Source organism: Schistocerca piceifrons, chromosome 5, assembly GCF_021461385.2.
Source record: "Schistocerca piceifrons isolate TAMUIC-IGC-003096 chromosome 5, iqSchPice1.1, whole genome shotgun sequence".
In the NCBI taxonomy this organism is placed as follows: Eukaryota; Metazoa; Arthropoda; class Insecta; order Orthoptera; family Acrididae; genus Schistocerca; species Schistocerca piceifrons.
Genome location: NC_060142.1, coordinates 115,793,053 through 115,810,161, shown reverse-complemented (window position 1 = coordinate 115,810,161; position 17,109 = coordinate 115,793,053). Strand labels below are relative to the sequence as shown.

The following is a 17,109-nucleotide window of genomic DNA, read 5'->3' as shown; positions in this document are numbered from 1 at the left end:
CCAGAAAAACGCCAACACTTAGGTACTCTACTGAAACAGCAGAAAGTAATTCAAAACAGGTAACTGAATATCCACACGATAATTATAATTTACAGGAATGTGAATAGCCAAGACTACAGAGCCAAGTGCGAGTCGCTAGTCGGAAGTACGTAGACTTAGGGTTCCGTATACATGTTAAAGCACATTGTGTAGAATGAATTGTCACTCAAGTACCATTTAAAGTCTAGAAAATAACGTTTAAAAAAATACCTGGTTTGAGTGGGATTGGAACTTACGACCTTCGGGTTGCAAAGTTAAAACTCTACTCCCGCGCTATTTTTTTTTTTTTTTCTTGTTCGTTATGGTCCGTTGCATTTCGTGGTAGCGGACGTGTTGATCGTTGTGTTTGGCCGTCCCGGACGTCGCATGACATCCGTTCAAGTTCGTTTGTTGATCCTTCGACTCAGTTTTTTCTTTTTTCTTTTATCTTTTATTACAGAGGCCAACCGGCTCTCTGATCGAACACGCTGAGCTAGCGTGTCGGCTTCTCTGGCCGTACACGCTGAGCTACCGTGCCGGCAATGCTACAAGGCCAGATTAGTGATACTGTGGTGTTCATTCACTTTTTCTTTCATGGAGGGTATGTATCAGTAAAAGCGTTATTCTGTACTTTTTAATTGTTTTTTGTAGGCATTATAATCACATAGAAAGAAATTGATTGTTCGATACACAAAGAAACCAAACGAACTTTCTAACAGCGACAACCAATGAGTTGATAGATCCGACCAACAGAGTGACTGTAAAGAACCGACAGAGAACGTGCAAAAGTCTTTCAATACCTACCGTATTACAACCTGCACATAATTGTACAATGGAATTGGCGTTGGAAGCGTTGAAGAGAACCAATAGTACAGAATCGTACACAGTATCTTTTTCCACTCGTACCAAGTCAGCGTCACTTTGGTAAAAACATGGCGTCCTCGGCTCTCAGCCAATCAGGGATGCTATTAACATTGGCCACTCTCTCCCTCTATATAGGTTCTCTACCGTGCGCAAGTGGAGAGTGAAGTCGGCCTGCAAACGTCACTTTACATGGGGCACTGAAAGAACACAACAAAAGGCGTTAAACACTGTTCTGCGAAGGGTTCGTGGTGAAGGGCAAATTATTGTGTTAGTGATATATGTGGTGAATGTTCTTTCAGACAGGTCTTTAATTCCTTTGATTCATAGTGGCTGCAGGGTCAGAATGGTGTCTGTTCTCTCGGACATGTCTGAAAGAACAGACACCACATATACAGGGTGATTCAAAAAGAATACCACAACTTTAAAAATGTGTATTTCATGAAAGAAACATAATATAACCTTCTGTTATACATCATTACAAAGAGTATTTAAAAAGTTTTTTTTCACTCAAAAACAAGTTCAGAGATGTTCAATATGGCCCCCTCCAGACACTCGAGCAATATCAACCCGATACTCCAACTCGTTCCACACTCTCTGTAGCATATCAGGCGTAACAGTTTGGATAGCTGCTGTTATTTCTCGTTTCAAATCATCAATGGTGGCTGGGAGAGGTGGCCGAAACACCATATCCTTAACATACCCCCATAAGAAAAAATCGCAGGGCGTAAGATCAGGGCTTCTTGGAGGCCAGTGATGAAGTGCTCTGTCACGGGCTGCCTGCCGGCCGATCCATCGCCTCGGGTAGTTGACGTTCAGGTAGTTACGGACAGATAAGTGCCAATGTGGTGGCGCTCCATCCTGCTGAAATATGAATTGTTGTGCTTCTTGTTCGAGCTGAGGGAACAGCCAATTCTCTAACATCTCCAGATACTGTAGTCCAGTTACAGTAGCACCTTCGAAGAAAAAGGGACCAAAAACTTTATTGGCTGAAATGGCACAGAAAACGTTCACCTTAGGCGAGTCACGTTCATACTGAGTTGTTTCCCGCGGATTCTCAGTGCCCCATGTACAGACATTGTGACAGTTGACTTTCCCGTTAGTGTGGAAAGTTGCTTCATCACTAAACACAATCTTTGAAACGAAAGATTCATCTGTTTCCATTTGAGCAAGGATAAAATCACAGAAATCGATTCTTTTAATCTTATCAGCTGCAGACAGTGCTCGAACCAATTTCAGACGATAAGGTTTCATAACTAACCTTTTTCGTAGGACTCTCCATACAGTTGATTGTGGAATTTGCAGCTCTCTGCTAGCTCTGCGAGTCGATTTTCCTGGGCTGCGAACAAATGCTTGCTGGATGCGTGCTACATTTTCATCACTCGTTCTCGGCCGTCCAGAACTTTTCCCTTTGCACAAACACCCATTCTCTGTAAACTGTTTATACCAACGTTTAATACACCACCTATCAGGAGGTTTAACACCATACTTCGTTCGAAATGCACGCTGAACAACTGTCGTCGATTCACTTCTGCCGTACTCAATAACACAAAAAGCTTTCTGTTGAGCGGTCGCCATCTTAGCATCAACTGACGCTGACGCCTAGTCAACAGCGCCTCAAGCGAACAAATGTACAACTAAATTAAACTTTATAGCTTCCTTAATTCGCCGACAGATAGTGCTTAGCTCTGCCTTTTGTCGTTGCAGAGTTTTAAATTCCTAAAGTTGTGGTATTCTTTTTGAATCACCCTGTATAATCAACGTGATGACTGGTAATGATTTCTTTGGTCCAGATGCACACCAAACTCGAACTCTTACGGGAGTCGGCGAGATGCCAGCAGTAACGAGGCTAACGAGAATGGGCACTATATCAGTAACTGTGTGGTATAAATTGAGGATTTGAATCTGACAGGAAGCGTGCTAGAGTATTTCATGCAGGTACGGTGTGACTGTATGGCATAGTGATAAGCACATTAGTCTAGTAAGCAGATGATCTGGGTCCAAATCTTGACATGGCGCAATTTTCAGCTTGCCGCATTGATATAAATCAGTGTCCACTGGTAGCTAATGTATTTAATTCCTTTGTGTCTTCATTTCGTTAATGACCATAGTTACTTTGGTATTTAGCTTATAAGCAAGGCCACTACATGAAATTCGAGAAGGTTGCAGTGGAAAATACATTTGTACATTTGGTGCAGTCGGCTCTCAACCGTGTTGCGAAGCAGACGTGGATGGGGCTCTGCGCGGCGCTACGTGACGGGGCCGTTGTTTCCTCACTCGTGTAGTGGGATTGTACTGTCAAAAGATCACCTCCACCGATGATGGTGTTTCTGTACAGAAAGGACGCCACTATAAAATTAACGTAACATGCCCAGTACAGACAAACTAAGCCATAAATAGTAGGGCGTTTTTCGCGTGAAGTAATGCACATCAATCCACAGAACCTTCTGGGAATACATCTGTCAGTATTCTCCAGCACGGTTTACCTGAATTTTTGTCGCTGCAGCTGCACACGAACGGCTTACTCGTTTTTCCACCAATGAATATCGTTTCCATCACTCGGATGGCAGTGTGTGCATAGTGACTCGACCATATAGGACTCGGGGTTTGGACGATACGAATCTTCGAGCTTGAGCCGTGGTAAGAAATTTGCTGTTTTGAAGAGCGCCCCGCAGCGTGTAGTGTGAAGCAGTCGCCCTCCGTTTCTGGGGGTGGCGCCGCTGTGGCAATCGCAGCTTTGGTGTCTCCCCCTGGTGGGAAAGCGGAAAGGTTGCCTGTTCACGTGCATTTAAGGGGCGCTATGAGCTCGGCAGTTAGTCAGTTTGTCAGTCTGAGTCTAGTCAGTTGGTCAGCTGGCTCAGTGTCGGGCAGTCGGTGTCTGCCTGTCTGTCGGTCTACCGTACGTTAAGGTAGTCAGTGGGTCGGTCTGAGTGAGGATAGGCGAGTTTCGCCTCACCAGTTGCTGGTCTGTCTCTCGTTTGTATTTGTGCGGCAGGTAGTGTCTGTCTGTCGTCGGAGTGCTAGTGTGTCTGTCGTTGGATCAAACCTCAAGGCCAGAAAATGAGAGTGTTGCCACTCCGCCAGTAACAGAACTCAGCTAGTGGTCGCCCGGTCGGGGCTGAGTTCCCTGCATCTGAGTCTGCGCATAGGCCGCCAGTCTGCTCGAGTTTCTCGGGCAACGGTCATTGGCGGTTGGATCGGTTGGTTGATCGGTCGCGCACTGAGACACGAGATGACTCGTCCGCCTTGAGCGTCGGCGCATGTGAGGTCCCCACGTGAGTCCAGTGGGCCGCGCCGTATAGAAAGGGGTAGTGGCTTCGCGGTTCACACGAGAGCAACAGGAGTCAGCCCACGACATCGGTCTGGCCGGGGCGAGCTGCGACGCCGTGAGACGGGAGATCGGCGCGCATTCCTGCGTCCGTTGAAGCGGCTGGCAGCGGACGGTTCGGGAGAGAGATTTGGGGGGTGCTGCGCCAGGTCTTCGCCAGAAATCGCAGTTTGTTAGAAGTTAAGTGATTGGTGATATGTTGTTTCATTTACTTGTTAAATTCTACTTATTGTCTTGGTGAGGTCACCAGCCGCTTTGTTTTGGGGTCGTCCCACCATTCTTCTCCGTTTGCCCACCCGCGGGAAGGTGGTTATTTGTGAATTGGGAGGCCCGTTTTTCCCTTGTGGAATTGTGGAGGTTTAGAGCAATCTGCGGTTCGGGTTGTTTAGTAACCCCCCCCCTCCCCCTGTCAATCTGCCATACGTTAATAGCTGCCTCTGTCATGTTTGTCGGATTCGGTGTTAACGAATTTATTGCTTAAAGGCCGAATTCTTGAAATATGTTTTTATCTTGCCTATCATCTTGCGAGGTGGTATATGTGTAATGTAGAGTATGTTGTACATTTTAAGTAAGTCTGTATTCTATGGGTTTTATTTAAATAGTCATTTTAGGTTATAAGGTTGCCACCCTTCCACCGTAAAGCCCTTAAATAAAAAAATTAAAAAAACACGCAAATTGCACTGTCGCTGGCAAATAATTTGAGTGTTGTACCATTTCCATCCCTCTTATGGGGTGCATAGTTTACGTGTTCGAGTTGTTAAAAATTTTTTAGTTTAAAGTAATCTGGTGTGTTGCAGATTTGCACCAGTGTAATCTTTCATAGGTTGTTGTGAGCGGTCATGACTACGGCCGTGTTGAAAGGGAGCAGGCAAGCTTCACAGCCCGAAGGCTCATACTGTTAATATTGTGCTTTCTGCCTCTAAATAAAATTGTAACTTGATATTTCGAGGGTGCTTTTCTGCTTATAGTTTTAAATCTGTTTTTGTAAAGCTTTTAGATATAAAATTCACATTTGTTAAAAGTAATTTCATTTTCCATCAGTTACTTCCTGGCAACTACTTCCACGCTCACCTAGTGTGATTAAATGTGTTAATGGTCTTGATGAATCGCTAGTAAATAAAGTAAATTCTTTAAGAAAAGATTTTGAAAGTAAATTTACGGTTCAGAGCTGCCATTTGAAGCTCCAGCTACGCTTGTTGTGGACGTGCTGTGGCTTACAGAGAGGTATTAAGTCATGTGGGAGAAAAGTGGCACGCTTTCTAGATTATCCTGTTCTGAACGGAGTGCATCAGGTGCGAAGCGAACTGCGCACACACATTCCGTCTTACTTGGCCGTGTTATACAGTTTGGATATCCTCCTGTGGGATATCGTCCGAAACTCTGCCCAACTGGCGCGTTAGATCGACAAAATCCCGAGCTTGTTGGATGGCCCTGTCCATAATGTTCCAAACTTTCTCGGGAGAGAGATCCAGCGCCGTGCTGGCCAAAGTAGGGTTTGGCAAGCACGAAGACAAGTAGTAGAAACTCTCGCCGTGTGCGAGCGGGCATTATCTTGCTGAAATGTAAGCCCAGGATGGGCTGCCATGAAGGGCAACAAAATGAGGCGCAGAATATCGTCGACGCATCGCTGTGCTGTAAGGGTGCTGCGGATGACATCCAAAGGGGTCCTGCTACGAAAAGAAGTGGTACCCCAGATCAACGCTCGTGGTTGTTGGGCCACTTGGTGGACGACAGTTAGGTTGCTATCCCACCGCTGTCTGGGGCGTCTACAGACACATCTTCGGCCTGCAACATCATTCACTAAAGTAGAATTGTTTTCAGTGAAGGATACTGCTTCGAATTGATCCCCGATGACCAGCAAAGTTTGTGAAGCTCTTTTACTCGAATGAATCATCCAATTTCTCTTATATTGTTATCATTTGTTTGTCTGTACATGTAAATCACGCCTCCTGATTTCTGTCCCATTCGGATAAATTCTTTGTGGTGCGTCTTTTTTTTTTAGAGTGTACCTTTGACTAAACATCAACCGGTAAATCAGTAAAGAAATTGCAGCTACTAACCATCTAACAAAATGTCTTCGATAGACTAAAACTACCAACCGGCTGATCATGGCGAATTTACCCTTCCACTAAACAACACACCTTGCAAGCCTTAAACTTATCAATACTCTCTTGTGCTAATATCACCTGGATTTCCGCTCCACTAAAATTTTATCAATCACACGAAATTCGCAAACGTAATGCACAATGCCTCACTTTCTGTTAACACCTGTAGGATCCTGTACGACCTTTTTGATTTCCCCTCTCTCCTTCCCCATACTGAATACCTTGGGATTTCTTACACTTCCCATAAATTTGATGTCATGCACCCTAACGTTTCATCCATGATTATTAACGTTTGTAACCCTGCCGCCTTTGAACTAATACATCCCAATTTTCACACCTACACGGTCTGTACATTTACACCCGTATGAAACTCTAACCACCTTTTCTCTGACCACGGCCGGCCGCAGTGACCGAGCGGTTATAGGCAATACAGTCTGGAGCCGCGCGACCGCTATGGTCGCAGGTTCGAATCCTGCTTCGGGCATGGATGTGTGTGATGTCCTTAGGTTAGTTAGGTTTAAGTAGTTCTAAGTTCTAGGGGACTGATGACCTCAGAAGTTAAGTCCCATAGTGCTCAGAGCCATCTCTGACCACGAAAGTCACCCACAACCTACCCATCCTTCTACCTTTAACAGAATACTCCTCTACCTTTCCACATGGAAGTTTCTTCTGCCCCCACACCCTCAGGCACGCCTTTTTCAAACGTTTCGTTCATGGTCTTCAGTTTTCCTATTCTTCCATCCCACATGTTTTCCACAGCTTTCCTCCAGCAACCCCTTTCTCCTATTGCTCACTTTCAGTAACTCCAGTAAAATGAAATACTCTATTTTTATGGAAAGTTTCGTCATTCGACTGTTTTAAAAAGACGGCATTATTACACTGAAAACTGTGACAGCTCAACCATCTGTTGTAATAATTGAAAAAAAAATCAGCTACGAGTTTTATATTTTAAATTTTTTAGAAACTATGCTTGTATATTTCATTAATTCTTCCGACTGATGAGAGAAATGAGTCATAATTTTAAAAACTGCTTAAACCCATCTATTAGGGTGACGTTGTTCCGAAGAACTGGGCCCGTGGATGTCTTGCTGTACATGGGCAGCCAACTGCTAGTCTGGCCTTGTTTCGTATACAACACTAAATAAATTCTTTGACATAGTTATGGGCATGGTTATTTACCAGCCTGGGCCCATCGAACCTGAGACCTCAACCTGGTCTCAACTGTTAACAATCCTGCAGCAGCCGCTGCCGCCACCATAAGCTACGTCGAAGTCGCAAATGCAGCCCAGCATCTGCTGATTTAAGAAAAGCCCATGCAGCCCATGGGGGTCTAGTCTTGGCTGGTCATCCTGATATACCAAGCCCTATAAGACACATGCCATTCATATCGTTTGCTAGGAGATATGGTGTTGTGAAAATAAAGCTGATCCACTGCATCTGGGGCATAGGATGTAACTTTGGCTGTCTACCATATGGTACATGAAATATTTACTGGGCCAGTTTTATTTTGTCCATCGAGTAATATTCTTGAAGCGCTGTTTGAGACTTTCTTAACGTAATAACTGCTTCATGTGTTCACGAGCGTCACGTCAGATAATGTTGTGGAAGCTGCACACCATTTAAAAGAGACAGCTGCTCGTCATGGAGAGAAGCTGTCTCGTTAAAATACTGTGCAGCTTCCACATTATTCGACGCGACGCCGGTGAACCCATTATTGTTGTACAGCGTGCTGTTACTCCTTGATCTAAAAGAAGCTACCTTGTTGGAAGAATAAATATATTTAATCTTTAATAGAGATATTAAATTAAATATCAGATCCGGATTTTTGAAGACTTTTATCTGTTTTGTCAACTCCGCAGATGAGGTAAACTGTTCAACTGCCTGTTACATCTTATAAAGGGTTCATTATGCCTTTGTACGTGTGAGCAATGGTACTAATTAGTGCCAGGAGACGGTTTATCACTGTCAGATTGCCGCCGAACTTTGGAAATAACATTTATGTTTTTGAACATTAGAAAATTATTCAACCAGTAAAGATTTCATTTAAAACAGGATAAAACGGCCACATTGTGCGAGTATGGATCCATTTCTGGGGTGAATTGTATGGCCAAATCTGTTATAGCCTCTCCTTCCCTTCCTAGTTCTAACTTGTCATCACCACCATTTTGAATATGCCACAGATTTCTACCATTACAATATCAATAACAATAAATATTTTAATTTTTTGCATTATCGCGAAATATGGAAGAGAGTGTCACTGAAATTATACAGGATTTGGGCCGGACATCATTAAAACAAAACCGTTTTTCGTTGCGACGGAATCTTCTCACGAAATTCCAATCACCAACTTTCTCCTCCGAATGCGAAAATATTTTGTTGACAGCGACCTACATAGGGAGAAATGATCACCACGATAAAATAGGGGAAATCAGAGCTCGTACGGAAAGACATAGGTGTTCGTTCTTTCCGAGCGTTATACGAGGTTGGAATAATAGAGAATTGTGAAGGCGGTTCGATGAACTCTCTCGCTGGCACTTAAATGTGATTTGGAGAGTATCGATGTAGATGTAATATGATAATGTTTTGTTTACATCAGTGAATAGATCGATTTAGAGCAAATTCCAAAGAACGCGGTCGTAGTGTTTCCTTAACGTTTGAAACAGAACACGTGGTCTTAAACTTCCGGATCAACGTCCGAATTGATCAGTCGGTTGGAACAGCATTAAGTCTGAGTGTCACGCGCAATTTACGAACAGTTACCGCGGGACTTTCACTATTTTTGTAATGATTTTTAATCACTCGGATACGTTGCTCAGTTGTCATCTGCTCCGTGACGAAAATAAACACCAAACAATAATTCTGACGACCCAAAAGCTATCAGGCTACTAATGGGAAGGATCGCAGATAACAAACATGATCAAACCACTGCTGCCAACAGTCATATGACAAAACGGCGTAAAATTCAAATTCGTTCTTACATGCAGGACTCCCTTTACTTAGGAACAGCCCTGTACAGAAAGGCACGGGGCCCCCGGCGGGCAGCACTTACCCCGTCTTGGCGAAGTTGGTCCACATGCGCGTCATGCGGGCGACGGTTCTGGCCTCCAGGCAGTCGGGCTCCAGCTGGACGTCGCGGCAGCAGTCGGCCGTGAACAGGTACAGCACGTCGTCCCCGTGGCTCGCACCTGCCGACACAACACACAGCCAGCCGCCGTCAGCCCTGTAGACTTCCTGCCACTAGTCTGTTCGTCACAGCATTCAGCTCTGTGTCGCCTTTAAGCAATGCTGCATCGGTATTTGGAACAAACAGACATATTCAAAACTGTAACGCACAGTCTTAATACTCCACAAATATACTGATCTTCCAGCCAGCGTGGCCGAGCGGTTCTAGGCGCTACAGTCTGGAACCGCGCGACCGCCACGGTCGCAGGTTCGAATCCTGCCTCGGGCATGGATGTGTGTGATGTCCTTAGGTTAGTTAGGTTTAAGTAGTTCTAAGTTGTAGGGGACTGATGACCTGAGAAGTTAAGTCCCATAGTGCTCAGAGCCATTTTATACTGATCTTATATTTTGTTGTGAGCTGGCTTTACGTTTCATACGCCATCTTCAGACAACTTAAGTCTGAACAGAAAATACACACAATATCAGCGAGAGCTTCTAACTGCAAAGCTGTACGACGATTCTAAGTTTATTGCAATGCTTCAATCCAGGGGCGGCTCCTGTATAGGTTTGCAGGTTTCCGCTACCACCAAGGAATAATTTTGTTCAACTGTGTTTGCCTTCTCAGCGTTCTACACTAGTGGAGAAGTAGCGCGCCGTTTATCTCTTTTGAAATTCCCGGGCTCCAAACGCCGAACGCAGCGGAGTTGGACAGAATGTGCCGACAGCGACAGGGGATTGCACTGTGGCTGCAAACGCAGACTTGGGTGTCTCAGAGGGGGTGAGGGGGCAACGCTAGGCAACATTATACTCGTATGCGGGCCTTGTGTGTGTAAACACCTCACCAGGGCCACCCTGCCAGCCGCAGGAAGAGGGCCCAAACTCTTCCGAAGGGAAACGGAACTATCGGATCTTCGAACAAAGCGGGATTCTCGCGCCACCTTAGCAGTTCACATGTAGCTGCGAGCGAACTATTTCCTGTGCGTTGTGTTAGTTATTTTAGCGTGTGCTACCACCTGAATTTTGAGGCTCAAGTGACAAGTGAATACGTGAAATAATGAATCAGGTAATTTCATAGCTCTCTGAGCCCTTCAGTTCACATAAGTTTGAAGAAAAATTAGAAATTAAGAGGATAGGTAGGCCGACTCCTGCTTTAACAATTTCGCAGACCGTTAAAGCGAAAAGTCGCCAATTCAATAGGAAATTTAACTCTGAATTGTACAAGCATGAATGGCTGTGTGGTTGTGACATGAAAAATACCTTATTTTGTTTTCCTTGTTTATTGTTTGGAGGAGATCTTTCATGGTCTAAACACGGAGTCTGTGACATTCAACACCTCCGTGACAAAATTAGAAAACACGAACTTTCTTCAGACCATGTAAATAACGTTTTTAATATGGGAAGTCTAGGCAAAGTAAATATAGCTACCTAATTAGACAGTGCGTATAGAAGGTCCGTGGCATTACACAACCAAAAAGTTACCGATAGTAGGTACATATTGAATCTAATTACTAACTGTATTCGTTTCTGTGGTGCGTCGGAACTTGCCCTTAGAGGGCGCACTGGTGTTTTTCGTTCCTTGATTAATTTTAGTGCAGAAAATTCAACAGGTTTACACGAGTAGCATGAAAGAGGGAGAACTGAAGATGGCGCAGCGATGTGTAATCTACTGCGGGAGGCAAAAGAAGTATGTGATGTCATAAGTTACAAGGCAAAAGAAAGAGTCAAGATCACTGGACACCTACTTGCAGCCTCTCTCTTTCTACCAGAGAAATTCGCTACTTACTCTTCCAGTTTTCCAGAAACTTCTTTCAGAGCTCCTATTGAATGCTACTCTTTTTCGGAAGCAAATAAACTTCGAACAGAACTCTCTGTTATTTATGGAAGAGAGGAGTTCAGAAGCATATATGGAGCTTTGAGCTTTCTGGATTACATAAAGACAATCTTTGTGATACACTGAGCGAACCTGTGAAGCTCCTGAAAACGATAATTACAATTACAATGACCACATCAGAAGCAGAACGTTGTTTTTCTTCGCTGAAACGCATCAAAACCTTGCAGAATACTAAGGACCAAGAAAGACTGTCAGCACTCGCGATGCTCTCTATTGAACGAGACCTCGTTTTAGGAATTGCAGACTTCAATCAAAGAGTGGTGGAAAGATTTGCAAATATGAAGGAAAGAAGAATAGAGTTCCTGTACAAATCATCACCACCACTTCCAAATTCAGAGATAAAATCGAACGGCGTTAACGTCAGTCCTGCTAAAAAAGGTTAGTACGCATGCCTACCACTTTTTGAGTACACAGAGCTGTAGTTGATTTTAATTCGTTGTATTCTGCAAAAGTAATACTTTTTTCTGTGTACATCCTTTGGTTTTATTGTGAGAAGATGCAGGAGTGACACGAACGAGCGGTCTGTTTATACCAGGCATTAGAAGAACATTGAGCAGTGTACTGATTTTCTCTCTTTTGTTGATGTTCTCCTTCGTGAGCAAAGTGCACCACCATCTTCTTTCGTCACGAGCCGCCACTGCTTCAATCAATATAGATACAAAAGAAAAAATATTATCTAATATAAATTGAATGTTTTAGGGATAAAAGATACGAGTACAAATACCCAAACACACTGATTAATTTACGTAAACAAACAGTATATATATATATATAATATATATATATATATATTTATTTATTTATTTAAGCTTTTATTTATTGTTATCGTTTGAGCATAAGTTTTCACAATTCGACGCATCATTCCTTCAAGTTCATGGAGTGTCGAATGAAATTCGCCTTCTACAGTTTTTTCTTGAATCACCACTTAACAATGAACAGTAAGTCATCTGCAGATACCATCTACATCTCATTTATATAGATACTCCGCAAGCCTGCACCACTACTTGTCATTTCCGTTCCTGTTCCACTCACAAACAGAGCGAGGGAAAAACGTCTGTCTATGTGCCTCTGTATGAGCCGTAATTTCTCGTATCTTCGTGGTCCTTACGCATAATGTATGTTAGCGGCAGTAGAATCGTTCTGCAGCCAGCTTCAAATGCCAGTTGTCTAGATTTTCTCAATAGTCTTTCACGAGAAGAAAGTCGCCTTTCCTCGAGGAATTCCCATTTCCGAAGCAACTCTCTAACACGTGTTGTTCCAACCTACCGGTAATAAATCTAGCAGCCCGCCTCTGAATTGCTTCCATGTCTCCCTTCAATCCGACCTGCTACGGATAACAGGACTCGAGAATAGTTTGCACCAGCGTCCTATATGCGGTCTCCTTTACAGATGAACCACCCTTTCCTAAAATTCTCCCAATAAACTGAAGTCGACCATTCGTCTTCCCTACCACAGTTATCATATGCTCGTTTCACCTCATATCGCTTTGAAACGTTACGCCCAGATATTTAAACGACTTCACTGTGTCAAGCAGGGCATTAGTAATACTGTATCAGAAAATTACAGGTTTGACCTTCCTACTTCATCCGTATTAACTCCAATTTTTTCCATATTTAAGATTAACTGCAATTCATCACACCAACTAGAAATTTTGTCCAAGTCCTCTTGTATCTTCCTACAGTCACTCAACTTCAACACCTTACCGTACACCACAGCATCAGCAAACAACTGCAGATTGCTGCCCACCCTGTTCGCCAAATCATTTGTGTATATAGAGAACAGCAGAGGTCCTGTCACACATCTCTGGGGCACTCCTGACGACACCCTTGTATCTGATGAATGCTCGTCGTCGGGGACAACTTTGAGCCACTCACATTTCTATGAACTAATTCTACACTACTGGCCATTAAAATTACTACACAGCAAATGATTAACTTTTCAGACCATTCACACAAGGTTCGCGCCGGTGTTGACACCTACAGCGTGTTAACATGAGGAAAGATTCCAACCGATTTCTCATACACAAACAGCAGTTGACCGGCGTTGCCTGGTGAAATGTTGTTGTGATGCCTCGCGTACGGAGGAGAAATGCGTACCATCACGTTTCCGACTTTGATAAAGGTCGCATTGTAGCCTATCGCGATTGCGGTTTATCGTATCGCGACACTGCTGCTCGCGTTGGTCGAGATCCAATGACTGTTAGCAGAATATGGAATCGGTGGGTTCAGGAGGGTAATACGGAACGCCGTGCTGTATCCCAACGGCCTCGTATCACTAGCAGTCGAGATGACAGGCATCTTATCCGCGTGGCTGTAACGGATCGTGCAGCCACGTCTCGATCCCTGAGTCAACATATGGGAACGTTTGCAAGACAACAACCATCTGCACGAACAGTTCGACGACGTTTGCAGCAGCATGGACTATCAGCTCGGCGACCATGGTTGCGGTTACCCTTGACGCTGCAACACAGACAGGAGCGCCTGCGATGGTGTACTCAACGACGAACCTGGCTGCACGAAGGCAAAACGTCACTTTTTCGGATGAATCCAGGTTCTGTTTACAGCATCATGATGGTCGCATCCGTGTTTGGCGACATCGCGATGAATGCACATTGGAAGCGTGTATTCGTCATCGCCATACTGGCGTATCACCTGGCGTGATGGTATGGGGTGCCATTGGTTACACGACTCGGTCACCTCTTGTTCGCATTGACGACACTTTGAACAGTGGACGTTACATTTCAGATGTGTTACGACCTGTGGCTCTACCCTTCATTCGATCCCTGCGAAACCCTACATTTCAGCAGGATAACGCACGACCGCATGTTGCAGGTCCTGTACGGGCCTTTCTGGATACAGAAAATGCCCTGGCCAGCACATTCTCCAGATCTCTCACCAACTGAAAACGTCTGGTCAATGGTGGCCGAGCAACTGGCTCGTCACAATACGCCAGTCACGACTCTTGATGAACTGTGGTATCGTGTTGAAGCTGCATGGGCAGTTGTACCTGTACACGCCATCCAAGCTGTGTTTGGCTCAATGCCCAGACGTATCAAGGCCGTTATTACGGCCAGAGGTGGTTGTTCTGGGTACTGATTTCTCAGGATCTATGCACCCAAATAGCGTGAAAACGTAATCACATGTCAGTGCTAGTATAATATATTTGTCCAATGAAAACCCCTTTATCATCTGCATTTCTTCTTGGTGTAGCAATTTTAATGGCCAGTAGTGTATATATTCGTACCTTCGTTAACAGCCTGCAATGCGACACCGTGTGAAATGCTTTCCGGAAATCTAGGACTGTGGAACCTGCCCGTTGCCTGTCATCCATAATTCTCAGTATATCATGTGTGAAAAGGGCGAGCTGCGTTTCATGTCAGTGATGGTTTCTAATACCATGCTGGTTCGTGGACATAAGCTTCTCAGTCTCAAGAATGTTTATTATATTCGAACTGAGAGCATGTTCAAGGGTTTCAATCTGCTTACATCAGTGTTATCATAACTTATTCGGTATGGGCTCCAACATTACAACTCAAAACCTGGGCCACATACAGAGATCCATACAGAGAACCTATCGATACGGCCTTCGTTGCTTCCTGTGCTGGATACCTTAAACACGCTTATTTTACTCAGCAATAATCTCTAACAGTTTCACAACACCTCTGGACACCCCATTTCCACGGATGTGTGTGATGTCCCTAGGTTAGTTAGGTTTAAGCAGTGCTAAATCTGAGGGACTGATGACCTCAGATGTTAAGTCCCATAGTGCTTAGAATCATTTGAACCTATCGCATTCAGAGATTTCGCACAGTCTCTAATGACCTCGATGTCGACGGGGCATTAAACCCTGATCTTCCTTCCTTCGTACCAATTCGAACGAAATTCAAAACCAAGACGGTCATCAGTTATCGAAAGTGTCGACCACATCTAACATCACCGCTAGACCGTAAGAGACTGACTGTCTGCCATAAGCGGGATATTCTTGTTTATTCCATTTCTATGGATTCTCCTCTCCTAAATTCGTACTACTTAGCTCTTATGCGGTAGAATACTTCACGCTCTTGCACTCCTTTGTATAGTTTCCTTTTTCGAATATGTTATCTAAAATGTCGCAGAGTCAAACGGGTAGAAAAATGGTTCAATTGGCTCTGAGCGCTATGGGACTTAACATCTGAGGTCATCAGTCCCCTATAACTTAGAATTACTTAAACGTAACTAGTCTAAGGACAACACACACGTCCATGCCCGAGGCAGGATTCGAACCTGCGACCGTTAGCGGTCACGCGGTTCCAGACTGAAGCGCCAAGAACCGCTCGGCCACGCGGGCCGGCTCAAACTGGTAGGTAACATCTCTGTATCATAGGATTCTTGCCCACCCCTTTTATCAGTTACCACCTCCTCAGTATTCTTCATCGTACATGGACTCTTCCGGGCAAGAAGTAATTGTTATACTGTTCCGCTGTAACTACAGGCGACGGCACGAAGATGAAGAACGAAATAGCAGAGAAGGCTGTGAGACGACGTCAGCCAATAGCGCGCTGACTAGGACGTCACCACGACAGGAGCGACCTCTACAAGAAGAGAATATAAGCGCCGCTCCTGACGGCCTCGACCTGACAGTAAAGGGACAGTAGTAGACCTGCACAAGCAGAGCCGGAGAGTAGAAGACGGACACTAGTAGAGCCGTTATTAATGATCCGTATCCATTACTAGTATACACTTTGTATACAGCGAAAGACATTGATTACTTGCATGTCGCCTATCGCTTCCGACATTACTGTAAACCAAAGGTAAGTATTGTCAATCTACTTTATTGTAATGAAAACCATTAATGCGATTTGCTTCAGTTGTTGTATAGCTATCCGAGAAAGCAGCATCCTTTAGGCACCCTATAAGAGATGAGTGGGCAGGACCCCATATATACAGCTCACCCAAATAGATGTCTTTTCGGTCAGTTAAGGTTTGTATCACTTCAGGAGAAATACCGTACAGTAATAGAGATTTTTTTTTTTTTTTTTTTTTTTTTTTTTAGGCATAATACTTCTATAGCCCTCCCACAACGTTGCTCATAATGTGCAATTATTATCTGTCTCACCTTCTCGTGGAACTCCAGGAAGCAGTGTTTACATTATTAAGGCGGTTCCCCGCTTACTAAATATCAATTTCTCATATTGCTTATATTTTTCTTCGTAATTCTTGGTTAAACTATTATTTAACATGTGTGTGTGTCTACAGCGTGTGCCGTGATTAATGGAATAAACGTATACAGTTGAAAACACACGATATATGAAGCAAAATAATCTCAGTATGTTTGCGAGTTCAAAATGGTTCAAATGGCTCTATGGGACTTAACATCTATGGTCATCAGTCCCCTAGAACTTAGAACTACTTAAACCTAACTAACCTAAGGACATCACACAACGCCCAGCCTTCACGAGGCAGAGAAAATCCCTGACCCCGCCGGGAATCGAACCCGGGAACCCGGGCGTGCGAAGCGAGAACGCTACCGCACGACCACGAGATGCGGGCGACTTCGTAGTTAACCTGTCCTTTAGATGACCGTTTCCTCTTCTGTATAGCCATTTTTCCTGCACCATTTGGCTTTTAATGCGCTGAAATTCCTATTAATTTAATTCTTACGTTACGTGTATTGCTGTGTTAATTTCTGTTCCTAAACAATTTTTTTAGGTTGATCCGTTGAATTATTTCCTCTGTGTTCCACAATTTCTTTCCAGTTGTATATCT

General features: G+C 44.1%; 1 protein-coding gene across 1 annotated transcript in view; it reads right to left on the bottom strand.

Annotated features, from left to right (window-relative positions):
• The window catches only part of LOC124798778 (juvenile hormone esterase-like), a 368,794-nt gene that overhangs the window by 4,749 nt on the left and 346,936 nt on the right, over positions 1 to 17,109 (bottom strand). The window contains exon 9 of the mRNA XM_047262308.1: positions 9,362 to 9,497. Within this exon, the coding sequence (XP_047118264.1) occupies positions 9,362 to 9,497 (136 nt within the window). The remainder of the gene's footprint in view (positions 1 to 9,361; positions 9,498 to 17,109) is intronic.